Below are 25772 nucleotides of genomic sequence, written 5' to 3'. Positions count from 1 at the left end.
TCTCTCACTGCATGCCCAGACTTACCACAGAAACAAGGGAGTCGATATTGTTGGTTCTTCTCAAATCAGCTTTCCCCGTTTATTGGACTGGCAACTACACCCATTCCAGCAGAACCGAACAAGGAGTGGGTACGTGATTATTCTAATGACGCCTTCGCCGACCTCCAATCCAAGCACGCAATCAGAAACAAGGAGTGTTTATGATCTCTACAAACAGATAGAATACCCTGAACCAAGGGTACGAATGAGTTTATGCGTTCTAAGACCAGATGGCTGGCTCCCTCAGACAGAACAGACCAACAGAGTGGAGAGTGCTCTGAGTATTCCTGCCATCATAGGAAAGTGAGTGTCTCAGGTGACGACGGATGGTTCCTTAGTCGATGGATGCCAGGTAGGTAGGGTTCCAATAAACCCCCCTCCCAGGATAATGGATTGGGAGGGACAGAGTTGATGCTGGGTATGTGCGCTGGGCGTTAAGGTCATGAGCCGGGTATTGAAGCAGTGCAGGGATCAATAGCTCATTACTGTGTGCTGTTGGACCATACCAGCCAGGCCTCTGCCCAATGGGGATTAGTGTCTGGTAGATACAAATGGAGCTCCAGCCCTGGGGCTGGCCGGCTGTGACAGAATCACTCAGACACTCTCACTCTGTTGGTTCTGTTCTGTCTGAGGAGCCAGCCATTAGAACAAAAACTCCCTTGTTCGGTTCTGATTGAACACAAACACTCCCTTGTTCTGTTCTGGCTGAGGAGCCAGCCATTAGAACACCACACTCCCTTGTTCTGTTCTGGCTGAGGAGCCAGCCATTAGAACACAACACTCCCTTGGTTCTGTTCTGGCTGAGGAGCCAGGCATTAGAACACAACACTCCCTTGTTTCTGTTCTGGCTGAGGAGCCAGCCATTAGAACACAACACTCCCTTGCTTCTGTTCTGGCTGGGAGCCAGCCATTAGAACACAACACTCCCTTGCTTCTGTTCTGGCTGAGGAGCCAGCCATTAGACACACCACTCCCTTGTTTCTGTTCTGGCTGAGGAGCCAGCCATTAGACACAACCACTCCCTTGGTTCTGTTCTGGCTGAGGAGCCAGCCATTAGAACACAACACTCCCTTGGTTCTGTTCTGGCTGAGGAGCCAGCATTAGAACACACCACTCCCTTGTTCTTCTGTTCTGGCTGAGGAGCCAGCCATTGAACACAACACTCCCTTGGTTCTGTTCTGGCTGAGGAGCCAGCCATTAGAACACAACACTCCTTGTTCTGTTCTGGCTGAGGAGCCAGCCATTAGAACACAACACTCCCTTGGTTTTTCTGGCTGAGGAGCCAGCCATTAGAAACAACAACACTCCTTGGTTCTGTTCTTGGCTGAGGAGCCAGCATTAGAACAACACTCCCTTGGTTCTGTTCTGGCTGAGGAGCCAGCCATTAGAACACAACACTCCCTGGTTCTGTTCTGCTGAGGAGCCAGCCATTAGACAACAACACTCCTTGGCTTCTGTTCTGGCTGAGCCAGCCATTAGAACACAACACTCTCTTGGTTCTGTTCTGGCTGAGGAGCCAGCCATTAGAACACAACACTCCCTTGGTTCTGTCTGAGGAGCCAGCCATTAAAACACAACACTCCCTTGGTTCTGTCTGAGGAGCCAGCCATTAAAACACAACACTCCATTGGTTTAAACCCAGTGGTGATTCTAACTCACTGAGGGTGTAGAGTAGATCACAGGCTGTATTGGTAATGGCTGTGGCTCTGTGCTGTTTATTTCATTTAGAGTACTCAGGATTTGCTGATCATTGTTTTTGAGTTGATCCCAATGTTACGGTTGATGTATGTGGATAATATTGCTAGTGATGTTAAACTTTCTTATACTTAGATTTAGAGTGACATTGTGTCATTGATTATCATATGGGTCATACTGATATCAATTATGGAGTTGATGTTTCCATAGAGGTTCTGTTAGATTAAGTATCACTCTGTAACCTGTGTTTCCTTTTCCTGACTACTGTTTTAGTTTGGCAGAACAGAGGTTATTGACAACACACTGAATCCAAACTTTGTGCGGAAGTTTTTCCTGGACTTCTTCTTCGAAGAGAAGCAGAACCTCCGCTTTGACGTGTAAGTGACCAACCTATCTGTCTCCAACTGGGAAATACCTACTGCTAGGCTAAAAGCCTAAATAAACTTTTTTAGTTTTATACATAGGACCAATTTATAAGTAGTTTAAAAAAAAATCTTTGCTCCCTTGTTAGTCTTTCGGGTCACAGAGCAGGCCTTCTCTCTCGGAAGAGTGAGGGGGCCACCACCAACTTTTTGAAAGTCACTATTGGCCTCATGGTGAAATCCCTGAGTGGTTTCCTTCCTCTCCGGCAACTGAGATAGAAAGGACTCCTGTATCTTTTTAGAAACTGGGTGTATTGGTACACCATCCAAAGTGTAATTAATAACTTCAACATGTTCAAAGGGATATTCAATATGTGCTTTTGACATTTTTACCCATCTACCAATAGATGCCCTTTGCGAGGCATTGGAAAACCTCCTGGCCTTTGTGGGTAAATCTGTGTTTGAAATGCACTGCTCGACTGAGGGACCTGACAGATAATTGTATGTGTGGGGTACAGAGATGAGGTAGTCATTCTAAAATCATGTTAAACACATGCAACTTATTATGTAACTTTTTTACTCCTGAACTTATTAATTTTCTCCTGGCTTGCCATAACAAAGGGTTGAATACATATTAACTAAAGACATTTCAGCTTTTCATTTGTAATTCATTTGTAAATATTTAGAAAAACATAATTCCACTTTGACATTTGGGTATTGTGTGTAGGCCAGTGACACACAAAATCTATGTTAAATCAATTTTAAATTCAGGCTGTAACACAACAAAATGTGTAAAATGTCAAGGGGTGTGAATACTTTCTGAAGAACAAGCCTTTTCATTTATCACCGTGATTAAGTGCTGTCGCTACGTCCACTTGGTTATTCTGGTCAGCCACCCCACCTCTTATTCCAGATCAATACTAGAGAAAGATCATTATACCTTTTTAATATAGTCAGTGATATACAGTAGGTTTTGTTGAGCAGTCTGTTATTCATTATGGACTGTTCTATCTGCTCTTCAAAGTCAGGTAATATACAACTGCAAAATTCTAGTGTTGAACTGCGAAAAGTATTTTATTTTAATAACTATTTGTGGCTACATGTTAAACATTTGTATCATAGGGATGTGGGGAGAAAATAACGTTTTACATAACTACTGTTAAAGATTGAATTATGCCCTTTAAATGGTTGTTATCAAGCTATTACTGTGTAGAGCCCTTGTTCCGACTGTTTCAGGTGCTATTATTTAAGCTCTGGAAAATCAATCAAGAATCAATTGCAATGGTTTTGCACTGTGACAAAGCTCTTAGACACAATCAGTGTGGTTCAGGTGTTAGCAAGGTCAATATTCATTTTTAACAAACTGCAAATAATCAATCAGTCTACTCCAGCATAACAGGCACCCTACAGACAGACAGAACTCCCAAATGATGGGACAAAATAAATGTTATGAACCAATGAGCTATTGAGTTTGACCAAGGGAAGAGTTAAGCAAGCATCACAGCCCTGAGGCCCGAGGTAGAGGATTGGCTTCATATCCAGGGTGAATAGGATTCAGAGACAGTCTGTCAGCGGTATAGTCAGTGGATGTTCTAATGTTAGCAAACAGGGAGTATATTCTCAACCCTTCTACTCTGTTTCCCTCCTCCCTCCTGCAGAAACATCCCTGTTAAATTCAAGGTTAATTTAGAGATAATTAGATTTACTCATTTAGTTCGCAAAGAGGAAACTTATCTAATACCTGAACTGGCTATTCACACTGATATAGTTGGTCATTTGGAGTGATTTATACCTATATAACTATGTTTGGTTTCTTGCAGATACAATGTGGACTCCAGAAGTTCAAATATTTCCAAATTTGTAAGTGTCTCTCATCAGTATATAATGCATCATGTTGTTAATGTTATGTTGTTAATTATGCAATTTTATCCCAATACTGACAGTACAGAGGAAGGATAATTATCAGAAGGAAGCTTGTTGTCTTTGGATGAATGCAATATTGTATTCTAGATTTGACCTCAGACTGTGTTCTATTCCCTTTGTGATCAACAAAATACGGGAGCGCAGAAGGTTAGTATCGATGCACCTAGTAAAGACATTTATTAATTTATGTAATGTCATTATGGCATGTCAACGTCTACTGATTTGTATTTCACRACACCCATTCATGATGTGAGATGTGTTTTTTTTGCACTCCTGTTTTCACTTGTCCAATGTGATGTCTGTGGGGGGGGTTCTGTTCCAATCAAGGACAAACGTTGGTTCAAAACCAAGCAGTCATGTCAACCATAGTCTCATTCAGCCATTCCCACTATATCAAAATCTCAGGTAAAGCACTTTGAGAGGAGTCTTCAAAGCCAGAGCTACAGTAGGCTAGTTGTTTTTTGAAACAGAATAATGTAGTTCCGGAAGAGCTACCGTCCAGTAGGTTTTCACTCCTACGCTGTTCCGGAAGAGCTACCGTCCAGTAGGTTTTCACTCCTACGCTGTTCCGGAAGAGCTACCGTCCAGTAGGTTTTCACTCCTACGCTGTTCCGGAAGAGCTACCGTCCAGTAGGTTTTCACTCCTACGCTGTTCCGGAAGAGCTACCGTCCTGTAGGTTTTCACTCCAACCCTCACTATACTGAGAGTATAAAAGGACGTATTTTAATGTTTTTGGAGCATGTGCTAATATTGTATCATTGCCCCGATACTGCAGAATGAGCCTGAGGAAGTCTATTTCTGGTATGTTTCTCACAACTAAGTGAAATCGAGAAAAAGTGTCTGGACACTTCTATAAGATGGCATTTACATAAGAAAATATAGATTTGGTTTAAAAAAAAATAAGTGAACTTGTTCTTTTAGCCTTTTTGATAACGTACCGTGTGTCCAGATTTTATAAAATGCAAAGTTTTCATTGTCACAGTGGCTCCCAATGTCTTCAGCCACTTTGAATAACTTTAGGTTTCAATCTGGCATGTGGGATGTCCTAGCTGTATTACACCTTACTCACCACCATCTGAAAGCACTGCACGTACTGTAGTACTGTGAACTGCCTTGCTGTTAGAAACAGGGTTGGGGTCAATTCCATTTCCACTCAGGAAGAACACTCAAATTCTACCTCAAATTCCAATTCTCTTCAATGCTTTTCAATTAGGAAAATTTGGAATTGGAATTTGGTTTACTTCATGAATTGAAATGGATTTGACCCCAACCCTGATCAGACGGGTCATAAGACTGACCCCTGCTCTCTCCACCAGGACTTCCTGGGTCAGACCTTCTGCACTCTGGGGGAGATCATTGGATCCACTGGCGGGCGGCTGGAGAACAGCTTATCGTAAGTCAAACCCTCTCTCTCCATTATCCATCACACCATTACAGGCCTAATGAAGGGACAACTCTGGAATGAGTCTGACCCATAGGGGACTCTCAATCTAGAGCAATGGTACCTCTCTGGCTGGCTGTATGTGATGAGTCATGTGAATGGTAAAAGGACCTCGCACTTGAGGAGGACTATCTGTTTGTGGATTGGAAATGGAGCACAGCGATGTAGATTAACTGTAAATGAAACAGCGTTGCGATTTTAATATGCTAATCATCCGAGCCTATAGCATCACTAAGAGACAGAAGCATCGATTCCCGAAGTTCCCCTCGTGCTCAACATCAAATCATCTTGTAATCAACTTCTTGATAGGGTAATTTGGCATTTTCTAATGCTTTCAGCAATCAACAATAAGGTGCCGTTTGTGCAGAGTGCATTTATTTTATGAGTTAATCAGATGGAAAAATGGTAATTGCAGATTAGAAGCTGAGTTGTTCACTGCAAATGTCTTTCAGACTGAGCGTTTCTCAGCTCTCTGTCTGTGTAGTCATGTAGAGGTTCTGTATTTTTGGAGGCATTTGGAGAGACGCATACACAACATGTGTAAATACCAATCATGTTTTCTTCATCAGGAACAGACCTCTTAAAAACAGAGGCCAGTTATTGACTTTACTCCATCACAATGAAAGGTCCCTCTGGCCATCTTCACCCAATTCTCTATGTATTTGTTTCAAGCTGATCATCCCTTACAAAAAGAACAAACCACTGTTTTCACATGTTGAGTTTAAATTTAGCACGTGAAACAATTTTTTCACATATGTTCAATTCAGTAGCGGTGCGTGGATAAAATCCCTGAGGAAGACCAGCCAAGCCAGTAAAAAAAAGCCATATTACAACCTATGTTGTGATAATTGTGTTGTTTGCTCTATAACCTGTTAGTTCATACACCACCGTGATGAACAGTCGTGGCCAAAAGTTTTGAGAATGACACAAATATTAATTTTCACAAAGTCTGCTGCCCCAGTTTGTATGATGGCAATTTACATATACTCCAGAATGTTATGAAGAGTGATCAGATAAATTGCAAAGTCCCTCTTTGCCATGCAAATGAACTGAATCCCCCAAAAACATTTCCACTGCATTTCAGCCCTGCCACAAAAGGACCAGCTGACATCATGTCAGTGATTCTCTCGTTAACACAGGTGTGAGTGTTGACGAGGACAAGGCTGGAGATCACTCTGTCATGCTGATTGAGTTTGAATAACAGACTGGAAGCTTCAAAAGGAGGCTGGTGCTTGAAATCATTGTTCTTCCTTTGTCAACCATGGTTACCTGCAAGGAAACACGTGCTGTCATCATTGCTTTGCACAAAAAGGGCTTCACAGGCAAGGATATTGCTGCCAGTAAGATTTCACCTAAATCAACCATTTATCGGATCATCAAGAACTTCAAGGAGAGCGGTTCAATTGTTGTGAAGAAGGCTTCAGGGCGCCCAAGAAAGTCCAGAAAGCGCCAGGACCGTCTCCTAAAGTTGATTCAGCTGCGGGATCGGGGCACCACCAGTACAGAGCTTGCTCAGGAATGGCAGCAGGCAGGTGTGAGTGCATCTGCATGCACAGCGAGGCGAAGACTTTTGGAGGATGGCCTGGTGTCAAGAAGGGCAGTAAAGAAACCACTTCTCTCCAGGAAAAACATCAGGGACAGACTGATATTCTGCAAAAGGTACAGGGATTGGACTGCTGAGGACTGGGGTATTTTCTCTGAATCCCTTTTCCGATTGTTTGGGGCATCCGGAAAAAAGCTTGTCCGGAGAAGACAAGGTGAGCATCCTGAGACCATTCGTGTAGGGAGTGGGCTCACTCACAATTTTGCCTAAGAACACAGCCATGAATAAAGAATGGTACCAACACATCCTCCGAGAGCAACTTCTCCCAACCATCCAGGAACAGTTTGGTGACGAACAATGCCTTTTCCAGCATGATGGAGCACCTTGCCATAAGGCAAAAGTGATAGCTAAGTGGCTCGGGGAGCAAAACATCGATTTTTTGGGGTACATGGCAAGGAAACTCCCCAGACCTTAATCCCATTGAGAACTTGTGGTCAATCCTCAAGAGGCGGGTGGACAAACAAAACCCCACAAATTCTGACAAACTCCAAGCATTGATTATGCAAGAATGGGCTGCCATCAGTCAGGATGTGGCCCAGAAGTTAATTGACAGCATGCCAGTGCGGATTGCAGAGGTCTTGAAAAAGAAGGGTCAACACTGCAAATATTGACTCTTTGCATCAACTTCATGTAATTGTCATAAAAGCCTTTGACACTTATGAAATGCTTGTAATTATACTTCAGTATTCCATAGTAACATTTGACAAAAATATCTAAAGACACTGAAGCAGCAAACTTTGTGGAAATTAATATTTGTGTCATTCTCAAAACTTTTGCCCACGACTGTACAATAAGGCCATGACAACAAAAAGACAACAGTCACACAGTGGCAGAGTAAATTGAACTACACATGCATTTGTTTCATAGAAGAAAACTGAGAGCAACATCTGTCCGGTGAAGTCCACGAAGCAAATATTGCAAGTAAAATAAGAAATGTTGACTTGCGCTACTTGTAGACTAGTTGAATGCCAATGCCATCCTCCTCTCTTTCATTTTGGCAAAACAGTCCATGGCTCTGTCATACAGTACTAGGCTACATATTGAACTTCAGTCATCTCAGGCCAGAGGCACAATATATACATTTATGGCTAGAACAAATCACCATCATAATCCTTGGCCTGTACCAGAGAATTAAGTCAAAACCACAAGTCCAAATCCCCATCTCCGTCCATGTCTTAGGAAAAGTCAGATTTAGCAAGCTATTGATTGGTGTGAAGCCAAAATCCAAACTGGCCTTCCTTGAGGCATTTTGTTGCAACAGGACAAGCCACAGTTGAGCTAAGCTCAACGCTGATTGGCTAATTATTTTATAATTTTGTTTATCATGGGAGGCCAATGCTTGCTGGCATCAATCAGTCAAATGCAACATGCCATACTCTTTTGGTCCAGACATGTTCCAGTACATGGGCAACACGTACTGAGACAGCTCTGATACGTGGGCTACAAGTACTGAGACAGCTCTGATACGTGGGCAACACGTACTGAGACAGCTCTGATACGTGGGCAACACGTACTGAGACAGCTCTGATACGTGGGCAACACGTACTGAGACAGCTCTGATTATTTCTCCGGTGAGATTCAGCCACTTGCGAATTGATGGAAATTATGAAAACACAGAGATAGATGAAAGAAACTATTTGATCATTATTATTGGTAAAATATTTGGCGAACACTGGCTTCCTTTGGCACAATGAATACACACCACTGATTAAATTTAGAGTTCACATGATAACACATCCTTTTGCAAGTTCACATGTGAAAGTCAAATTTGCGGGTTCACATAAGTAAGAACTGCAAATGTGGAAATGGAATTGCAATTTCACATGTGAAAAACCTTTTAAATGTGAAACTTCCACATGTGATTGTTACCTTGTACTTGATTGATGAATTTAGGTCAGCAATTAGTAAGGAACTCTCCTCAACTGGTTGTCTATGTCTTRATTGAAGCCACTAGGCCCTCTGTGGAATGAATATGGTTTTTAATATACTTTTTGCATGAAGTTTCCTTTCCAGCAATGTAGCACCCTGCATCCCACTGCTGGTGTACCTCTGAAGCTAAGCAGGGTTGGCCCTGGATGGGAGACCAGATGTAGCTGAAAGTAGTGAACAAAAAACATGTGAAACTTCATGTGTCCAAAAACCATGTCTGTATGTCTTAAATAAGGGATTCCCATACAGCCATCTGTGTGTGTGAGAGAGAGACACACACTCCTGTATGTGTTTTACATGTCTGTTAAAACAGCCTCAAACACACATCCTCCCAGTGTTGCCTTTATGCCATACACTCCCCTCAGTGAGAGGAGGAGAGCCGAAGAGCCTGGCCATGGCCTCTGCGCGGCAGTGGGCGTACTTTTGTAGGTCACTGTTTTTAGAACGGGGTAGCATGCTGTGGAGGAAGAAGCACTTCTCTACCACTTACCTGTTGGTTTCTATGGTAACCGAGGGTGACTGTTAGCTTCCCTAAAAGGATGATTGGACAAATACACCTCATTTTCCCATTTTAGAAGATAAGTGCTTTACAGGTCAATGCAAACTGGTCATATTTTTATTTGTAAAAAGTGGTGTGGAGAGCAGCATACCCCATGCTTCACACCTGCTGTGAGTTTGCATCGACATGATCACTCGCTCTCGCACACACAATTTCGGAGATAATTGCATGCCAATGCAGACGCATTAGATTAGTGGATATGATGCAGTCCATTTATAGCTAAATAATAATATCCTAATCATGTAGGTGCAGACCTGACCACTGTGATTTGAGGTATCGCTGTGGATTATTATTTATATATTTTACACTTTACTTTGCACCAAGAATAACACTACCCTATGTATTCATTTGGACAGTGAAACTAAAATGTATAATTTGCCTCTAAACTTCAGCATTTGGGATTGAGATTATTAAAATGTTTCATATGAGGCAACAGTACAGAATGTCACCGTTTTTATTTGAGGGTATTTTCCTACATATCTGTTTTACCGTTTAGCACTTTATGTATCTAGTCACCCCATGTGATGGTGTCATAACTATTTTGACAAATTCACTTATTTGTATTAATGTAGTCAAAAGTTTAGTATTTGGTCCCATATTCCTAGCATGCAATGACCACATCAAGCGTGTGACACTACAAACTTGTTGGTTGCATTTGCAGTTTGTTTTGATTGTGTTTCAGATTATTTTGTGCCCAATATAAATTCATGATAAATATTGTTTTGTGTCATTTTGGAGTCACTGTTATTGTAAATAAGAATAGAATATGTTTCTGAACACTTACATGAATGTGGATGCTGCCATGATTACAGATAATCACGCATTGTGGAAGTGTGGAGGGGGTATTGGACGTGTGGAGGGGGTATTGGACGTGTGGAGGGGTATTGGAAGTGTGGAGGGGGTATTGGACGTTGGGTGGAGGGGTTATTGGACGTGTGGATGGGGTATTGGACGTGTGGAGGGGGTATTGGACGTGTGGAGGGGGTATTGGACGTGTGGAGGGGGGTATTGGACGTGTGGAGGGGGTATTGGACGTGTGGAGGGGATAGCGGGTATTGGACGTGTGGAGGGGGTATTGGACGTGGTGGAGGGGTATTGGACGTGTGGAGGGGGTATTGGACGTTGTTGGAGGGGGTATTGGGACGTGTGGAGGGGGTATTGGACGTGTGGAGGGGGTATTGGACGTGTGGAGGGGATAGGAGGTATTGGATGATAAGGGACACCACTTGTTACTAAGAGGACACCGCCTGTCTGTCTCATGCACAAACATGCTGAGTCATGCCAGCCAAGTTATTATGTCTACAGCTCGTCTTTGTGGCGTACTTTAACTACAGCTTGTCTTTGTGGCGTACTTTAACTACAGCTCATCTTTGTCTAATTACTTTGAACATTTTTGGGGATTTCATTTTCAACATTTATGTGGCAGACTTTTCAGGACCGTAAGTCCAGTCTATAAATGCAGACCGTACAATAGTGCCAGGTAAAGTTGGATTGACTTTTCTCATAAATCATTCCTCAGTTGTTAATTGTGTCACGTACTTGGAAGTTAGGGAACTCTGTTCTCCCTAAGTGCGTCAGACATCCCACTGTCTCCTTGTCAGCCACAGAATGCAGGGACCATCTCTGATTCAGTTGGCAGAGAAAAGAGCGGTCTCATAAAGTTGTTCCAGTATTCCGCTTCATCACACCGTCTGAATCTGGGCCATGGTCCTGAAATATTGAGGACTGTTGACTCTAGACGGGCTCACACATCCTAAAGTTTGTATTAGACTCCTTTGGGTAAGGCCAGCTGCAAAGATGGAACAAGGCAGGCAAATACATGCATAATGAACAAGGTGTTCTTTCATCTTTTAATGGCTACCTTGTAATGCGTCCACATCTGTCGTTCTCTACTTCTTCTGGAATGCAATTCAAAATACATAAGGTTTTGTTTTGCCATAATTAGAAGTGTATTGTTAATACAAATACATGTTTTGGACTTTGATCTGCSTAGGACAGTATAGACAACACGTTGCAATAGAAACAGCTCAGAAATAGAAATCTATGGGATCAGTATGAGTATACAGAAGTCCAGAGAGGACATATGAATWAAAAAAAGAATTCCCTTGTTATGTCGATCACAACTTTTTACCTCATGATCACGACATAACAAAATATGTTTTGTCGAGATCACAAGATAAACTCTATAAATAGGAGTGTACGTATTGATGGTAGATTGACAGTATGGCCCACCATGGATCGGCTCCCACGTTCTTATTGATTGTTACACTAAGGGATGGTACATTTCATGCTGACATAATTAATTAATTCATTTGTGTTTGGAGCTCATTATCCGTTAATAAATTAGAATGTAAGCAAGTTAAATGTCCTTTACCTTGAGCTAAGAGCTCTTGGGAGAGCTAAGAGCTCTTGGGAGAGCTAAGCCCTCGTGGAGCATTTAAGCCCTAAACGATGCCTGACAGGCAGCTCTGTCTCCCAGGCTGTGTGCCACCCCCAAGACCACAGCCAATGACATGCACGCCACAACGCAGCTAACTTGTCTGGTCTTGTGAGCGAATGAGCTAGCTAGTTAGCTAGGTAGTCTTGTTAGCTAGCTAGCTTGTTGGCTATGCTGTTTGTTATCTTGCATAACTGATAAATACAGTATAATTGTATGGGACACTTTGTTTTATGGATAATATTTATATTTACAGAGTGGGTGAGCTCCATTCCTGACAGGGTGATAAGATTCAGTTTTAGCCTCAGACCTGGATCAGATTCAATAGCAGCCTCAGAGGCTGATAAGTCAGGATTGTTTTATAGGAAAAGCTCCTTGCAGGCTGACAAAGCAGTCAGTGAAGTTTTAAGAAAGTTAAAGCTCATTTACGGGCATTTCTATACTATTAAAAAGCTCTAAAATTGTATTTGGAGAACAGCAAAAACAAGCAAAACTGACCCCAGACATTATCACATTGGTTGCTGTAGCTTCATTCACCTCAGTCGATCTATAAACACATAGCCTATTAGCTATACAATTAGCCACTACACATTTACTCACATTAAATAAGCATTGGAAATTAAAAACTATAATTTAAATCGTGCAGAGGGATCTGTTAGCAGAAAAAGTATTGTAATTAAGGTCCAATGCAGCTGTTTTTATCTCCAATATCAAATCATTTAAATGTTGCTAAGACTGTCTGTGAGTGGTCTGAAAACTAGCTGTTATTGGAAGAGAGGTTTGGAACTCTTTTTCTTATTGGTCTATTGACTAATTTACTGATGTCACAAGGCAGGCCAAAACTCCATCMCACCAAACAGGTTGAAATTTCAGGCAGCCTTTTCAAACAGCTCTTACACTACAAGAGCATTATCATAAAAACATGAGTTTGCTTTACATAACTTTAGTGGGGTTGCAGTTTAAAACCTCTCTGGGATATGTGGGACTAGCGTCCCACTTGGCCAAAATCCAGTGAAAATGCAGAGCGCCAAATTCAATTAAATTACTATAAAAATTTAACTTTCATGAAATCACACATGCAAGAAACCAAATTAAAGCTACACTTGTTGTGAATCCAGCCAACGTGTCAGATTTCAAAAAGGCTTTTCGGCGAAAGCAAACGATGCTATTATCTGAGGACAGCACCCCAGTAAACAAACACACTATTTCAACCCTCCAGGCGCGACACAAAACGCAGAAATAAAGATATAATTCATGCCTTACCTTTGACGAGCTTCTTCTGTTGGCACTCCAATATGTCCCATAAACATCACAAATGGTCCTTTTGTTCGATTAATTCCGTCGATATATATCCAAAATGTCCATTTATTTGGCGCGTTTGATCCAGAAAAACACCGGTTCCAACTCACGCAAAATGACTACAAAAGTTACCTGTAAGCTTTGTCCAAACATTTCAAACTACTTTTGTAATACAACTTTAGGTACTTTGTAACGTAAATAATCAATAAAATTGAAGACGGGATGTTCTGTGTTCAATACCGGAAGAAAACAAAGTGTATCTAGCTTTCAGGTCACGCGCCTCTGACAAAGAGTACACTTCCCTCGAGCCTCATTCTGAACAGTASTACTTCTTCATTTCTCAAAGGAAAAACCTCAACCAATTTCTAAAGACTGTTGACATCCAGTGGAAGCGATAGGAACTGCAAGACGGTCCCTTAGAAATCTGGATTCCCAATGAAATCACATTGAAAAGAGAGTGACCTCAAAAAAAAAAGAAATCTGAATGGTTTGTCCTCGGGGTTTCGCCTGCCAAATAAGTTATGTTATACTCACAGACATGATTCAAACAGTTTTAAAAACTTCAGAGTGTTTTCTATCCAAATCTACTAATGATATGCATATCTTAGCTTCTGGGCCTGAGTAGCAGGCAGTTTACTTTGGACACGCTTTTCACGCTTTTCATCCGGACGTGAAAATACTACCCAGAGAAGTTAACAGCTAATTTGCTGCTATTCTACATGTTTTGCCATGGGGTGGGTATACTTTTTTTTGCAGTTTTAAAGCTAATTTAATGCAATTGTACACATTTTCCTTGCCATGTTAATATAATATCTGAGTAAGAGTGACTAACAAAATCAATGGGGGCCCCCTGGAGGTCAGGGCTCCTGGACACATGCCCTGTGTGTCCGGTCGGTAATTCAGCCAAGATTACAACAAGTTTAGATAGCTGGCTAGATTAACTAGACTAATTTTCCAATCTAAAATGTTTTTACTGATATGGGCTAATTGAGTGACAAGAGGAAAACTACTGATGTACAACTATACTCATCATGGTATCTCTGCGCATTTAATCTGCCATCAATAAAATCAGTGGTGTAAAAAGTACCTAGTGTCATACTTGAGTAAATGTAAAGATGCCTTAATAGAAAATTACTCGAGTAAAAATCACACATAAAATATTACTTGAGTAAAAGTATTTGGTTTAAAATATACTTAAGTATCAAAAGTAAAAGTACAACTCTTTTTTTATTTAATTTTTTATTTAAGGATAGCCAGGGGCACACTCCAATACTCAGATTACATTTACAAACAAAGTATGTATCTTTACTGAGTCCTCCAGATCAGAGTCAGTAGGGATGACCAGGGATGTTCTCTTGATAAGTGTGTGAATTGGATAACTTTTCTGTCCTGCTTAGTACTTTTGGGTGTCAGGGAAAATGTATGGAGTAAAAAGTACATTATTTTCTTTAGGAATGTAGTGGAGTAAAAGTAAAAGTTGTACAAAAAAATGTACATATACACCAAATAACTACTTAAGTAGTACTTTAAAGTATTTTTACTTAAGTACTTGTGTTCGTTGTCTGTAGATTATGCCTGCCCAGACCATAACCCCACCGCCACCACGGGGCACTCTGTTCACAACGTTGATATCAGCAAACCGCTCGCCCATACAACGCCATGCACGTGGGGGTAGAGCTTGAGGTAGAGAAATGAACATTAAATTCTCTAGCAACAGCTCTGGTGGACATTCCTGCAGTCAGCATGCCAATTGAACGCTCCCTCAAAACTTGAGACATCCGTGTTATGTGACAAAATTGCACATTTTAGAGTGGCCTTTTATTGTCCCCAGCACAAGGTCCACCTGTGTAATGATCATGCTGTTTAATCAGCTTCTTGATATGCAACACCTGTCAGGTGGATGGGTTATCTTGGCAAAGGAGAAATGCTCACTAACAAGGATGTAAATACATTTGTGTACACAATTTCAAAGAAAAAAGCTTTTTGTGCATATGGACGTTTTCTGGGATCTTATATTTCAGCTCATGAAACATGGGACTAACACTTGACATGTTGCGTTTGTATTTTTGTTCAGTGTACGTTTCAAAATTGCACCTTGTGTATTTTATTTTTATTTTTTATCACTGATGTCCAGACCTGTGTCCTCATATGTAGTTATGGCGTCTGCCATTAAGGCACTTGAGGCTTGTTAATCTGCCTATAAGGAGCCTTACCTATGAAACAGCATACAAGGCAGTATCCTGATTTTTCAACCTCTGAGGCTGCTATTGAATCTGATTGGCCTGTCAGGAATGGAGCCTCTGTAGATTTAAATATTATCCACAAAACATGAAGTATCCCTTATAATTATACACATACAGTACCAGTCAAAAGTTTGGACACACCTACTCATTCCAGGGTTTTTCTTTATTTGAGTTAATTGCACCTCAGATTGCAGCCCACATAAATGCTTTACAGAGTTAAAGTAACAGACACATCTCAACATCAACTGTTCAGAGGAGACTGCGTGAATCAGGCCCTTATGGTCGAATTGCTGCAAAGAAACCACTACTAAAGGACACCAAGAAGAAGAAGAGACTTGCTYGTGCCAAGAAACAAGAGCAATGGACATTAGACCGGTGGAAATCTGTCCTTTGGTCTGATGAGTCCTAATTTGAGATGTTTGGTTCCAACCGCCGTGTCTTGGTGAGACGCAGASTAGGTGAACGGATTATCTCTGCATGTGTGGTTCGCACTGTGAAGCATGGAGGAGGAGGTGTGATGGTGTGGGGGTGCTTTGCTGTTGGCAGTGTCTGTGATTTATTTAGAATTCAAGGCACACTTAATGAGCATGGCTACCACAGTATTCTGCATCGATACGCCATCCCATCTGGTTTGCGCTTAGTGGGACATAATTTGTTTTTCAACAGGACAATGACCCAAAACACACCTCCAGGCTGTGCAATGGCTATCCACAATCAAACCAATTGAGAGGGTTTGGGATGAGTTGGACCGCAGAGTGAAGGAAAAGCAGCCAACAAGTGCTAAGCATATGAGGGAACTCCTTCAAGCCTGTTGGAAAAGCATTCCGGGTGAAGCTGGTTAAGAGAATGCCAAGAGTGCATAGMTGTCATCAAGGCAAAGTGTGGCTACTTTGAAGAATATAAAATATATTTTGATTTAACACTTTTTTGTTTACTACATGATTCCATGTGTTATTTCATAGTTTTTAATGTCTTCACTATTATTCTACAATGTATAAAATAGTAAAAAATTAAGAAAAACCCTTGATTTAGTCTGTGTGTCCAAACTTTTGACTGGTACTGTATCTGTTATGCTAGTTAACAACCAGCATATATAGCAAGCTACACTACATGACTAAAAGTATGTGGACAACTGCTCATTGAACATCTCATTCCAAAATTATGGCCATTAATATGGAGTTGTTTCCCCCTTTGCTGGTATAACAGCCTCCACTCTTCTGGGAAGGCTTTCCGCTTGATGTTGGAACAATGTTGTGGGGACTTGCTTCCATTCTGCCACAAGAGCATTAGTGAGGTTGGGCACTGATGTTGGGCGATTTGCCTTGGCTCGCAGTCGGCGTTCCAATTGATCCCAAAGGTGTTCGATGGGGTTGAGGTCAGGGCTCTGTGCAGGCCAGTCAAGTTCTTCCACATTGATCTCAACAAACCATTTCTGAATGGACTTCGCTTTGTTAACAGGGGCATTGTCATGCTGAAACAGGATAGGGCCTTCCCCAAACTGTTGCCACAATGTTGGAAGCCTATAATCGTCTAGAACAGGGGTGTCAAACTCAAATACCCAGTGGGCCAAAATGTAAAACCTGAACAAAGTCGCGGGCCAACATTGAACAAATGAACCTTTTAATATGGACCCAAACAAGTTTTGCTTTAACATTGAATATGGAACAAGCATCGCTTATTACCATACAATATATAATTTAATAGTGGAGACATGCAAAATCGAATTTCAAATGAAAAAAMACATCAATGGCATTCATTTATTAAATAAATAAAATTTAAATAAAAATCGTATGCCTCTTTTCTATTTGCAGCCTTCTGATTTAAATACCAAAATAAACTTTTTCCACTGGCTAATAATTTTACAAATAAAATGATAATAAATCAATCAACCATTCAAGCCCATGCCTTGTAGCAAGAAAAAGTGCACAAAGAAAACGTTAATTATTGCACACTGATCTAATCTGATGTGCCTAAGCCAGATACCTGGCATCTCTTCTTGGATGCTAGTTCATCAATGTCTGGGCTCAGGCTCTGAGCTGAAGAAATCCTCAGTATCGAGCGAAGGTGTTCATCAGTCAGACGTCTCCTGTGAGTTGTTTTGGTCATCTTCATCGAGGAGAAAAGTTGCTCGCATAGAYAAGTGCTGCCGAACATGGAGAGCATCTGAGCAGCTTGGGTGCGGAGCTGAGGCATTGTGTCAGGGATGAACCGTGGAAACTGTGCGGCTCCCACAGCATCATACTTTGACTTCAGCGTGTCGTTGCACTGGAGTTCAATCAGCTCCATTTGGATGTTGGTTGGTGCATTTTCCACATCAACTGCGAAGGGATTACTAAGCAGTTCAAACCTACATTTCTGGACATCGAAGTCGGCAAATCGCCGGCTAAACTCARCGGCGAGARCACTGAGTTTTTCAGCAAACTGTGCGCATGGGAACACGGCGGTAGAGATCTGCGCTTTTATRGTTTGGCAGCAGGGAAAATGGCAATGGTTTCCTTGCAGCATCTGATTCTCCCACAGGCACAGTTTAGTTTTAAAGGCCCTCACTGCAGCGTACATGTCTGTGATGATGCGACCCCGCCCCTGAAGCTGCAGGTTCAGCGCATCGAGATGGCTCGAGATGTCACAGAGAAAGATATTCTGCCTCCCACTTGTCCAGAAAGCTCCTGTTTTCTGCCTTTCTTTTCGCCATTTTTGGGAAGCGATAGCGCGCTGACAGTTGTAGTGTCTATGTTGCTATGACTACTGTCACAGAGGAGAGGGCGTTTCTGGGTCCTGTCCTGATTGGCGCGCGAAAACAACAGCAGAGCATTATGGGATTCGTAGTATTAGCGGTGAATGCGCTGTATAATACCGGCGGGCCAGCTCTAGTAGTAATTTGGTATTGTCTCGCGGGCCAAATATAATTACCTTGGCCCGCGGGCCAGAGTTTGACACCCATGGTCTAGAACGTCATTGTATGCTGTACCATGACGATTTCCCTTCACTGGAACTAAGGGGCTTAGCCCATGAAAACAGSCCCAGCCTCCTCCACCGAACTTTACAGTTGGCACTATGCATTCGGGCAGGTAGCGTTCTCCTGGCATCCGCTAAACCCAGATTCGTCCGTCGTCCTGCCAGATGGCGAAGCGTGATTCATCACTCCTGAGAATGTGTTTCCACTTCTCCATAGTCCAATGGCGGCGAGCTTTACACCACTCCAGCCGATGCTTGGCATTGCGCAAGGTGATCTTAGGCTTGTTTGTGGCTGCTTGGCCATGAAAACCCATTTTATGAAGCTCCCGGTGAACAGTTCTTGTGCTGACGTTGCTTCCAGAGGCAGTTTGTAACTCGKTAGTGAGTATTGCAACCGACAGACAATTATTACTCTTTACGCGCTTCAGCATTCGGCGGTCCCGTTCTGAGAGCTTGTGTGGCCTACCACTTTGCGGCTGAGCCGTTGTTGCTCCTAGACGTTTCCACTTCATAATAACAGCACTTACAGTTGACCGGTGAAGTTCTTGCAGGACAGAAATTTGACAAACTGACTTGTTGGAAAGGTGGCATCCTATGACGATGCCACGTTGAAAGTCACTGAGCTCTTCAGTGAGGTCATTCTACTGCCAATGTTTGTCAATGAAGATTGCATGGCTGTGTGCTCAATTGTATACACCTGTCAGCAATGGGTGTGACTGAAATAGCCGAATCCACTAATTTTGTATAGTGTAGCTTGCTAGCTCATAAGACTAGCCAAGTTAGCTGCGTTTTTCCTTGCATGCGATTGGCTGTGTTCTTTGGGGCGGCACACCGCCTGGGAGACAGAACTGCCTGTCAGCCATCGTTCAGGGCTTAAATGCCCCACGAGGGCATTGCGATCACATGGCTCCTTGATGATGTGGTTATCGTGCATCTGAACAAATGAATGGATTGTACTTTTGACCAAACAACTATTGTTATGTAGTGATCATGAGAAATACTGTAAGTCGTGATCTCGACATAGCGATGCATTTGTATTTATTCATATGTCCTCTCTGGTCTTCCATAATAATAGGTTGCCTACCTGTTGCTACATTTACATTTAAGTCATTTAGCTGACGCTCTTATCCAGAGCGACTTACAAATTGGAAAGTTCATACATATTCATCCTGGTCCCCCCGTGGGGAATGAACCCACAACCCTGGCGTTGCAAGCGCCATGCTCTACCAACTGAGCCACTCTTGTCATTCCATTTGCCTTCAGACTGGGGATGGGAGTGACAGGGAGGAGATTGTTTCTGAAGGACATTCTCTCCCAGGTCTAATCACATTGAGACGTGGTGGGCCTTTAGCTAACAGGATTTCTGCCCCGGGGTTCTGTTGTCTGCTATGACATAGTTAGACGATGTGTCCTGTTTTCTGCTGCTGCTGCTATGACTTCCGTTACCAAGGAAACTTACGGTCATTTGTTATTTCCTCTCCATAGCCAGACACCATCAGGATGGTGGAGACAGAACGTTCTGTTTTCCACTAACTGTTCTATTTCTTCCACAATTTACTGCCATTACTCACCATGTGTTATACAGTGCCTTCAGAAATTATGTATACCTCTTGACTTATTCTACATTTTGTTTTGTTACAGTCTAAATTCTAAATGGATTAAATAGATGTTTTTGCTCACCCATCTACACACAATAAATGTTTACAAATACATAGAAAATTAAATACAGAAATATATTTTTTGCACACCTGGATTATACAGTATTTTCCCATTATTCTTTTTTAAATTCTTCAAACTCTGTCATGTTGATTGTTGATCATTGCTAGACAGCCATTTTCAAGTCTTGCCATAGATTTTCAAGCCGATTTAAGTCAAACTGTAACTAGGCCACTCAGGAACATTCAATATCATCTTGGTAAGCAACTCCAGTATAGATTTGGTTTTTAGGTTATTGTTCTGCTGAAAGGTACATTTTGTCTCCCAGTGTCTTTTGGAAAGCAGACTGAACCAGGCTTCCTCTAAGATTTTGCTTGTGCCTCAGTGGTGTGGATGCCTAGGGAAGCCAGGCTTACCCAAAATATGTTCCAAAAAATGAAAAATACATAATTTCATTACTCTCTCTGTGTTTTATAATTTTCCTGCAATTCGCAAGAGGTTGCATGTAGCTCACCAGWGAAAGCATCAGAGAGAGCGAAACAGCGCCCCTCAGGCCTAGATGGGTTACACATACAGAGACTATCTGATGCTGTCTGGTCAAAAAGAGTATGACATTGTTGCCGCCCGTCTTATTGAATGCAAGGGAAGCCAGCGAGCATTTGGCCTCCCTTGATTAAAAAAAGTATAAAATAATAGCTAATCTGCGTTGAGCTGAACTGGGATTATTTTAGCCAGGTAGCCTATTACAACAAAAACATAGATCGTTTCGTCAACATGAAGGAGAGGAGGATGGCATTGCTGTTTCCCTACAAGTAGGGTGAGTCAATATGTTTTCTATAGTACTTGCACAAACACACACACACACAACACAACACCACAACACACACCACAAACACACCACACACACACACACACACACACCACACACACACCACAAAGACACACACACACCACACACACACAAAGACACACAAAGCACACACACAAAACACACAAAGACACACAAAGACAGCCACAGAGAAATCAGAACCATGGACAGCCAAATCATATTTAGCTTACGTTGGTTGGACTAAATTGTTTTTGGTATCTTTTAGTTTTCAGTGAATTAGACTAAGCAGAGGTGATTTGATGGTGTTGAAATAGTGGAGGCAGCGCCTGTTGTCTTTGTGACTTGTGGTAACTCTCCCTGGTTCTAAATCATAGTTGATAATTAGTCCCAAAAATGTGAAAACATTAACTTGCTTGACCATGATGTAGGTCATGTAACTTTTTGTTACATGCAATATGCTTTGTGGACTACACTGGACAGAGGTTGCTCTCTGGTTTAGGCCCATATATCACGGTCGCAAGGCATATGAACTAACAGGTTATAGAGCAAACAATGCATTATCACATAGGTTGTAATATGGCTTTTTTTTCTGGCTTGACTTCCCCACTGATAATACCCACACACCGCTGCTGCTATGTTTATAGCGATATTCCGTTTCATTTTATCCTAAAAAACTCCCTCATCCTTGCCGATGACAAGCATACCCATAACATGATGCAGCCACCACCATGCTTGAAAATATGAAGAGTGGTACTCAGTGTTTTGGATTTGCCCCAAACATAACACTTTGTATTCAGGACAAAAAGTTAATTTCTTTGCCACATTTCTTGCATTATTCCTTTAAGTGCCTTGTTGCAAACAGGATGCATGTTTTTGAATATTTTTAATCTGTGTTTGAAATTCACTACTCGATTGAGGGACCTTACAGATAATTTCATCTGTGGGGTACAAAGATGGGGTAGTCATTCTAAAATCATGTTAACCACTATTGTTGAACACGGAATGAGTCCATGCAACGTATTATTMGATTTGTCAAGCACATTGTTACTGTTGAACTTATTTAAGCGTACCATAATAAAGGGGTTGAATACTTATTCACTCAAGATATTTCAGCTTTACATTTTTTATTCATAAAAAAAAAAATGTGCTAACAAAATTCCACTTTGACATTTTGGAATATTGTGTGTAGATCAGTAACACAAAATTTCAATTTGATACATTTGAAGTTCAGGCTGTAACACAACATTTGGAAAAATTCTAAAGAGGTGTGAATACTTTCTGAAGGCACTGTATAACACCTCATAGTTAAAACAGAGGTTTGTAATTATAATGAGGGGTGTCCATTCTCGGTCAGAATTGCACACTGGAATAGTATTGCACTGTGTCACCTCTTTAACTCAGTGAGGACTCTCTGAGATTGTACATGGTTTGATTGGACAGCGATGTGGTGAGAGGATGAGCTGCACCAGGGGAGAGTCTCAATAGCATGTCCTTAATTCCTCTCATCCTTCTCAAAATCCATTTGATGAGAAAGTCAGAGGTCCCTACTAATGACTGGAGGAGAGGAGTGGAGAGCTGTGGAGTGGAGAGCTGTGGAGTGAGATGCAGCTAGCCCAGAGTGACTCAGGTTTACTCAGCAGTCCACCTCCACTGCACAGTAATTGACCAGCTTGCAGGGTTGACCTTGCAAGCCCCTAACTGTCGCATAAGCCTCTCGCTTATCTTCTCTCACACTCGTTCACGCTTCATCCCATTCTTACACCTCTCTCCTCTCGTCTGCTCTGGCTTTCATTATCCTCGCTCTCATTCACTTTGTGAATCCACTAAGTTGAATGGAAGTAAAAAACAAAGCATTAACCTTGATGTGATGGCAACTGCATTAAAGCAGAACAAAAAAAGAAAATACAGCTGTGTGAATGTGCTATGCAGTATGGGTTGAATGCAGTCAGACTTTTCATCCCAGCCTATGGAATTAAAGTCTGAATGAGTTCCTTCTAAACTCCTCTGTGGTATTCATGCTCCATACTGTCAACAAACAGTTTCGTTTAAGAAGACCACGAGTCGGGCTTTTATTGCTCAATCTAATTCATACTGATAAAAAAGATCATCCATCGGCACTTTTGATAGACTTAAAACAGCTGCAAATTATTGAGATATTAAACTGTCACCAACACAAACTTAAACAATAGGCCTATAGCAAATGCAGCAAATGGCATTCATTTTCACATGCAAATAGCACAGTATAGTGCTCAAAGCATACCATTCCATGAGAGCAGCATTTATTTTCCAACTCAACCAATGAGCTCAATCAATGCTCCGTGACCACAAAATGATAAACAACAGCGTAGGCTAATAAGTCTTTCGTTTTTGGGTTATGCTCAGGTAAAACAATTTGTCTAATCTATGCTGAACAAAAATATAAACTCCATGTAAAGTGTTAGTCCCATGTTTCATGACCTGAAATAAAATCTCCCAGAAACGTGCTACCTTGTCCCAGACCTGCTGTTTTCAACTCTCTCTCTACCGCACCTGCTGTTTTCAACTCTCTCTCTCTACCGCACCTGCTGTTTTCAACTCTCTCTCTACCGCACCTGCTGTTTTCAACTCTCTCTCTACCGCACCTGCTGTTTTCAACTCTCTCTCTCTACCGCAACCTGCTGTTTTCAGCTCTCTCTCTCTACCGCACCTGCTGTTTTCAACTCTCTCTCTCTACCGCACCTGCTGTTTTCAACTCTGAATGCTCGGCTATGAAAAGCCAACTGACATTTACTCCTGAGGTACTCACCTTTTGCACCCTCTACAACCACTGTGATTATTATTATTTGACCCTGCTGGTCATCTATAAACGTTTGAACACCTTTTGCCACTGTTATAATCTACACCCGACACAGCCAGAAGAGGACTGGCCACCCCTCAGCGTGTTCCAGTTCTCGCCAATATCCAGCAACTTCGCACAGCCATTGAAGAGGAGTGGGACAACATTCCACAGGCCACAATCAACAGCCTGATCAGCTCTTTGCAAAGGGGATGTCACGCTGCATGAGACAAATGGTGGTCACACCAGATACTGACTGGTTTTCGGATCCACGCCCCTACCTTTTTTTAAAGTTACTGTATCTGTGACCAACAGATGCATATCAGTATTCCCAGTCATGTGAAATCCATAGATTAGGGCCTAATGAGTTTATTTAAATTGACTAATTTCCTTATGAACTGTACCTCAATAAAATCTTGCATTATTGCATGTTGCATTTATATTTTTGTTCAGTGTATATTTCCATTTTTCCAAGTCCTATTCTTGAAGATCGAGGGTTATTAAATGCATTGGAATGAGTGAAAATCTGCCAGACTTATATTTTATTTAATGTAAAGATATAGCCTAATCATATTATTATCTGTAGTAGAAAGCAATGGGTTAGAATAAGCCTACCATAGCCTACCATAACCAACCCATAAAATAAAATGAAACATCCATTTATGGCCGGCTATGTAAACTGTAACATTGATTTACCTGCAATAGATGTTGTTCAAATGGTAATATAAATGTTTGTCTTCTAATGCCTCTTAGGGGGAAGTAATCTAAAAATAACTGCAAGTTATCCGATTATGTTACTGAGTTTGGGCAATACAAAAGTTACATTACTGATTACAATTTTGGACAGGTAACTAGTAACTGTAAAGGATTAGATTTATAAAGTAACCTGCCCAACCTGGTTACATTGTTAATGAATGTTGCCTCAGTATTCAGACAAAGAGCGGGCCTGTGACTATGTATGGTAATGTGATTCGTATTAAAACATCTTTCTGTCTCTCTCTCCCTCTCTGTCTTTCACAGCGGGATTCCTGGGAAGAAGTTAGGGGCCATTATCTTCACGGCGGAGGAGCTCAGTAACTGTAGGGTCAGTATCTGTCATGTCACCTATTCCCCTCTGAGCCGGAGGACACGAGTCAGCCATTGTTGTGGAGAAGTGTGCCAGTAAACCCTACCTCAAGAAGCATTATCTGGATTCATAATGTCTAAGATACTTCTTCTTCTGTATCTCTTTGCCATTCACATACTGTAGTTGACTTTCAGGAGGGTGGCAACCTCTTTTTATTTTTTTCCCTTTTTTTTATCCCATCTGTTTATATTTTCTATATTTTCAAAATTGGCTGACGTTCCCTTGTCCCTCTTCTGTTAAAAGTTTCACTTCGTCATTTGAACATTTCCCTTTGTAGTGCTCCCCTCGACCCCACACCACACTACACACACACACACACACACACACACACACACACACACACACACACACACACACACACACACACACACATGCGCAACTATCCGCAACTCCCCTGTCAAACCCTCCAGTATTAATAAGATTCCTTCATTCCAACTCTGAGCATCTCATCCATTTGGTGACAAGTTTTAGATTTTTATTTGTATACCCATTAGCTGACACCAATGGCGAAAGCAAATCTTACCGGCGTCCGACACCTAATGAAAAATACGTTACAGACAAAATACTTCACAATGAATTCACATACATTTAAAAACATTAATGTGTGCGTATGTGTGTCATCAGTTACACACACTGTACCAGTCAAAAGTTTGGACACACCTACTCATTCAAGGGTTTTTCTTTATTTTTACTATTTTCTACATTGTAGAATAATAGTGGACATCAAAACTATGAAATATATTTTAACATTTGAGATTTGAAAATAAGGAAACATACATATTTTCAAACATACATTTGAAAATAAAGAAAAACCTTTGAATGAGTAAGTGTGTCCAAACTTTTGACTGGTACTATACATG

The 25772-nt window shown here is 41.5% G+C and overlaps 1 protein-coding gene across 3 annotated transcripts in view; it reads left to right on the top strand.

Annotated features, from left to right (window-relative positions):
* LOC111966109 (copine-9-like) overlaps positions 1-25772 on the top strand; it is a 78783-nt gene that overhangs the window by 24998 nt on the left and 28013 nt on the right. Inside the window, exons 4-8 of one of the 3 annotated variants that reach the window (XM_070444599.1) lie at positions 2008-2111; positions 3917-3956; positions 4164-4166; positions 5337-5413; positions 24807-24870. In XM_070444599.1, the coding sequence (XP_070300700.1) occupies positions 2008-2111; positions 3917-3956; positions 4164-4166; positions 5337-5413; positions 24807-24870 (288 nt within the window). Of the gene's footprint in view, positions 1-2007; positions 2112-3916; positions 3957-4163; positions 4167-5312; positions 5414-24806; positions 24871-25772 lie in introns of all 3 variants that reach the window. The other 2 variants (XM_070444598.1, XM_070444597.1) reach the window with 2 other exon arrangements.

The sequence above is a fragment of the Salvelinus sp. IW2-2015 genome, linkage group LG7 (genome assembly GCF_002910315.2).
Source record: "Salvelinus sp. IW2-2015 linkage group LG7, ASM291031v2, whole genome shotgun sequence".
NCBI classification, from domain to species: Eukaryota; Metazoa; Chordata; class Actinopteri; order Salmoniformes; family Salmonidae; genus Salvelinus; species Salvelinus sp. IW2-2015.
This window is presented reverse-complemented; position numbering and strand designations above follow the sequence as displayed.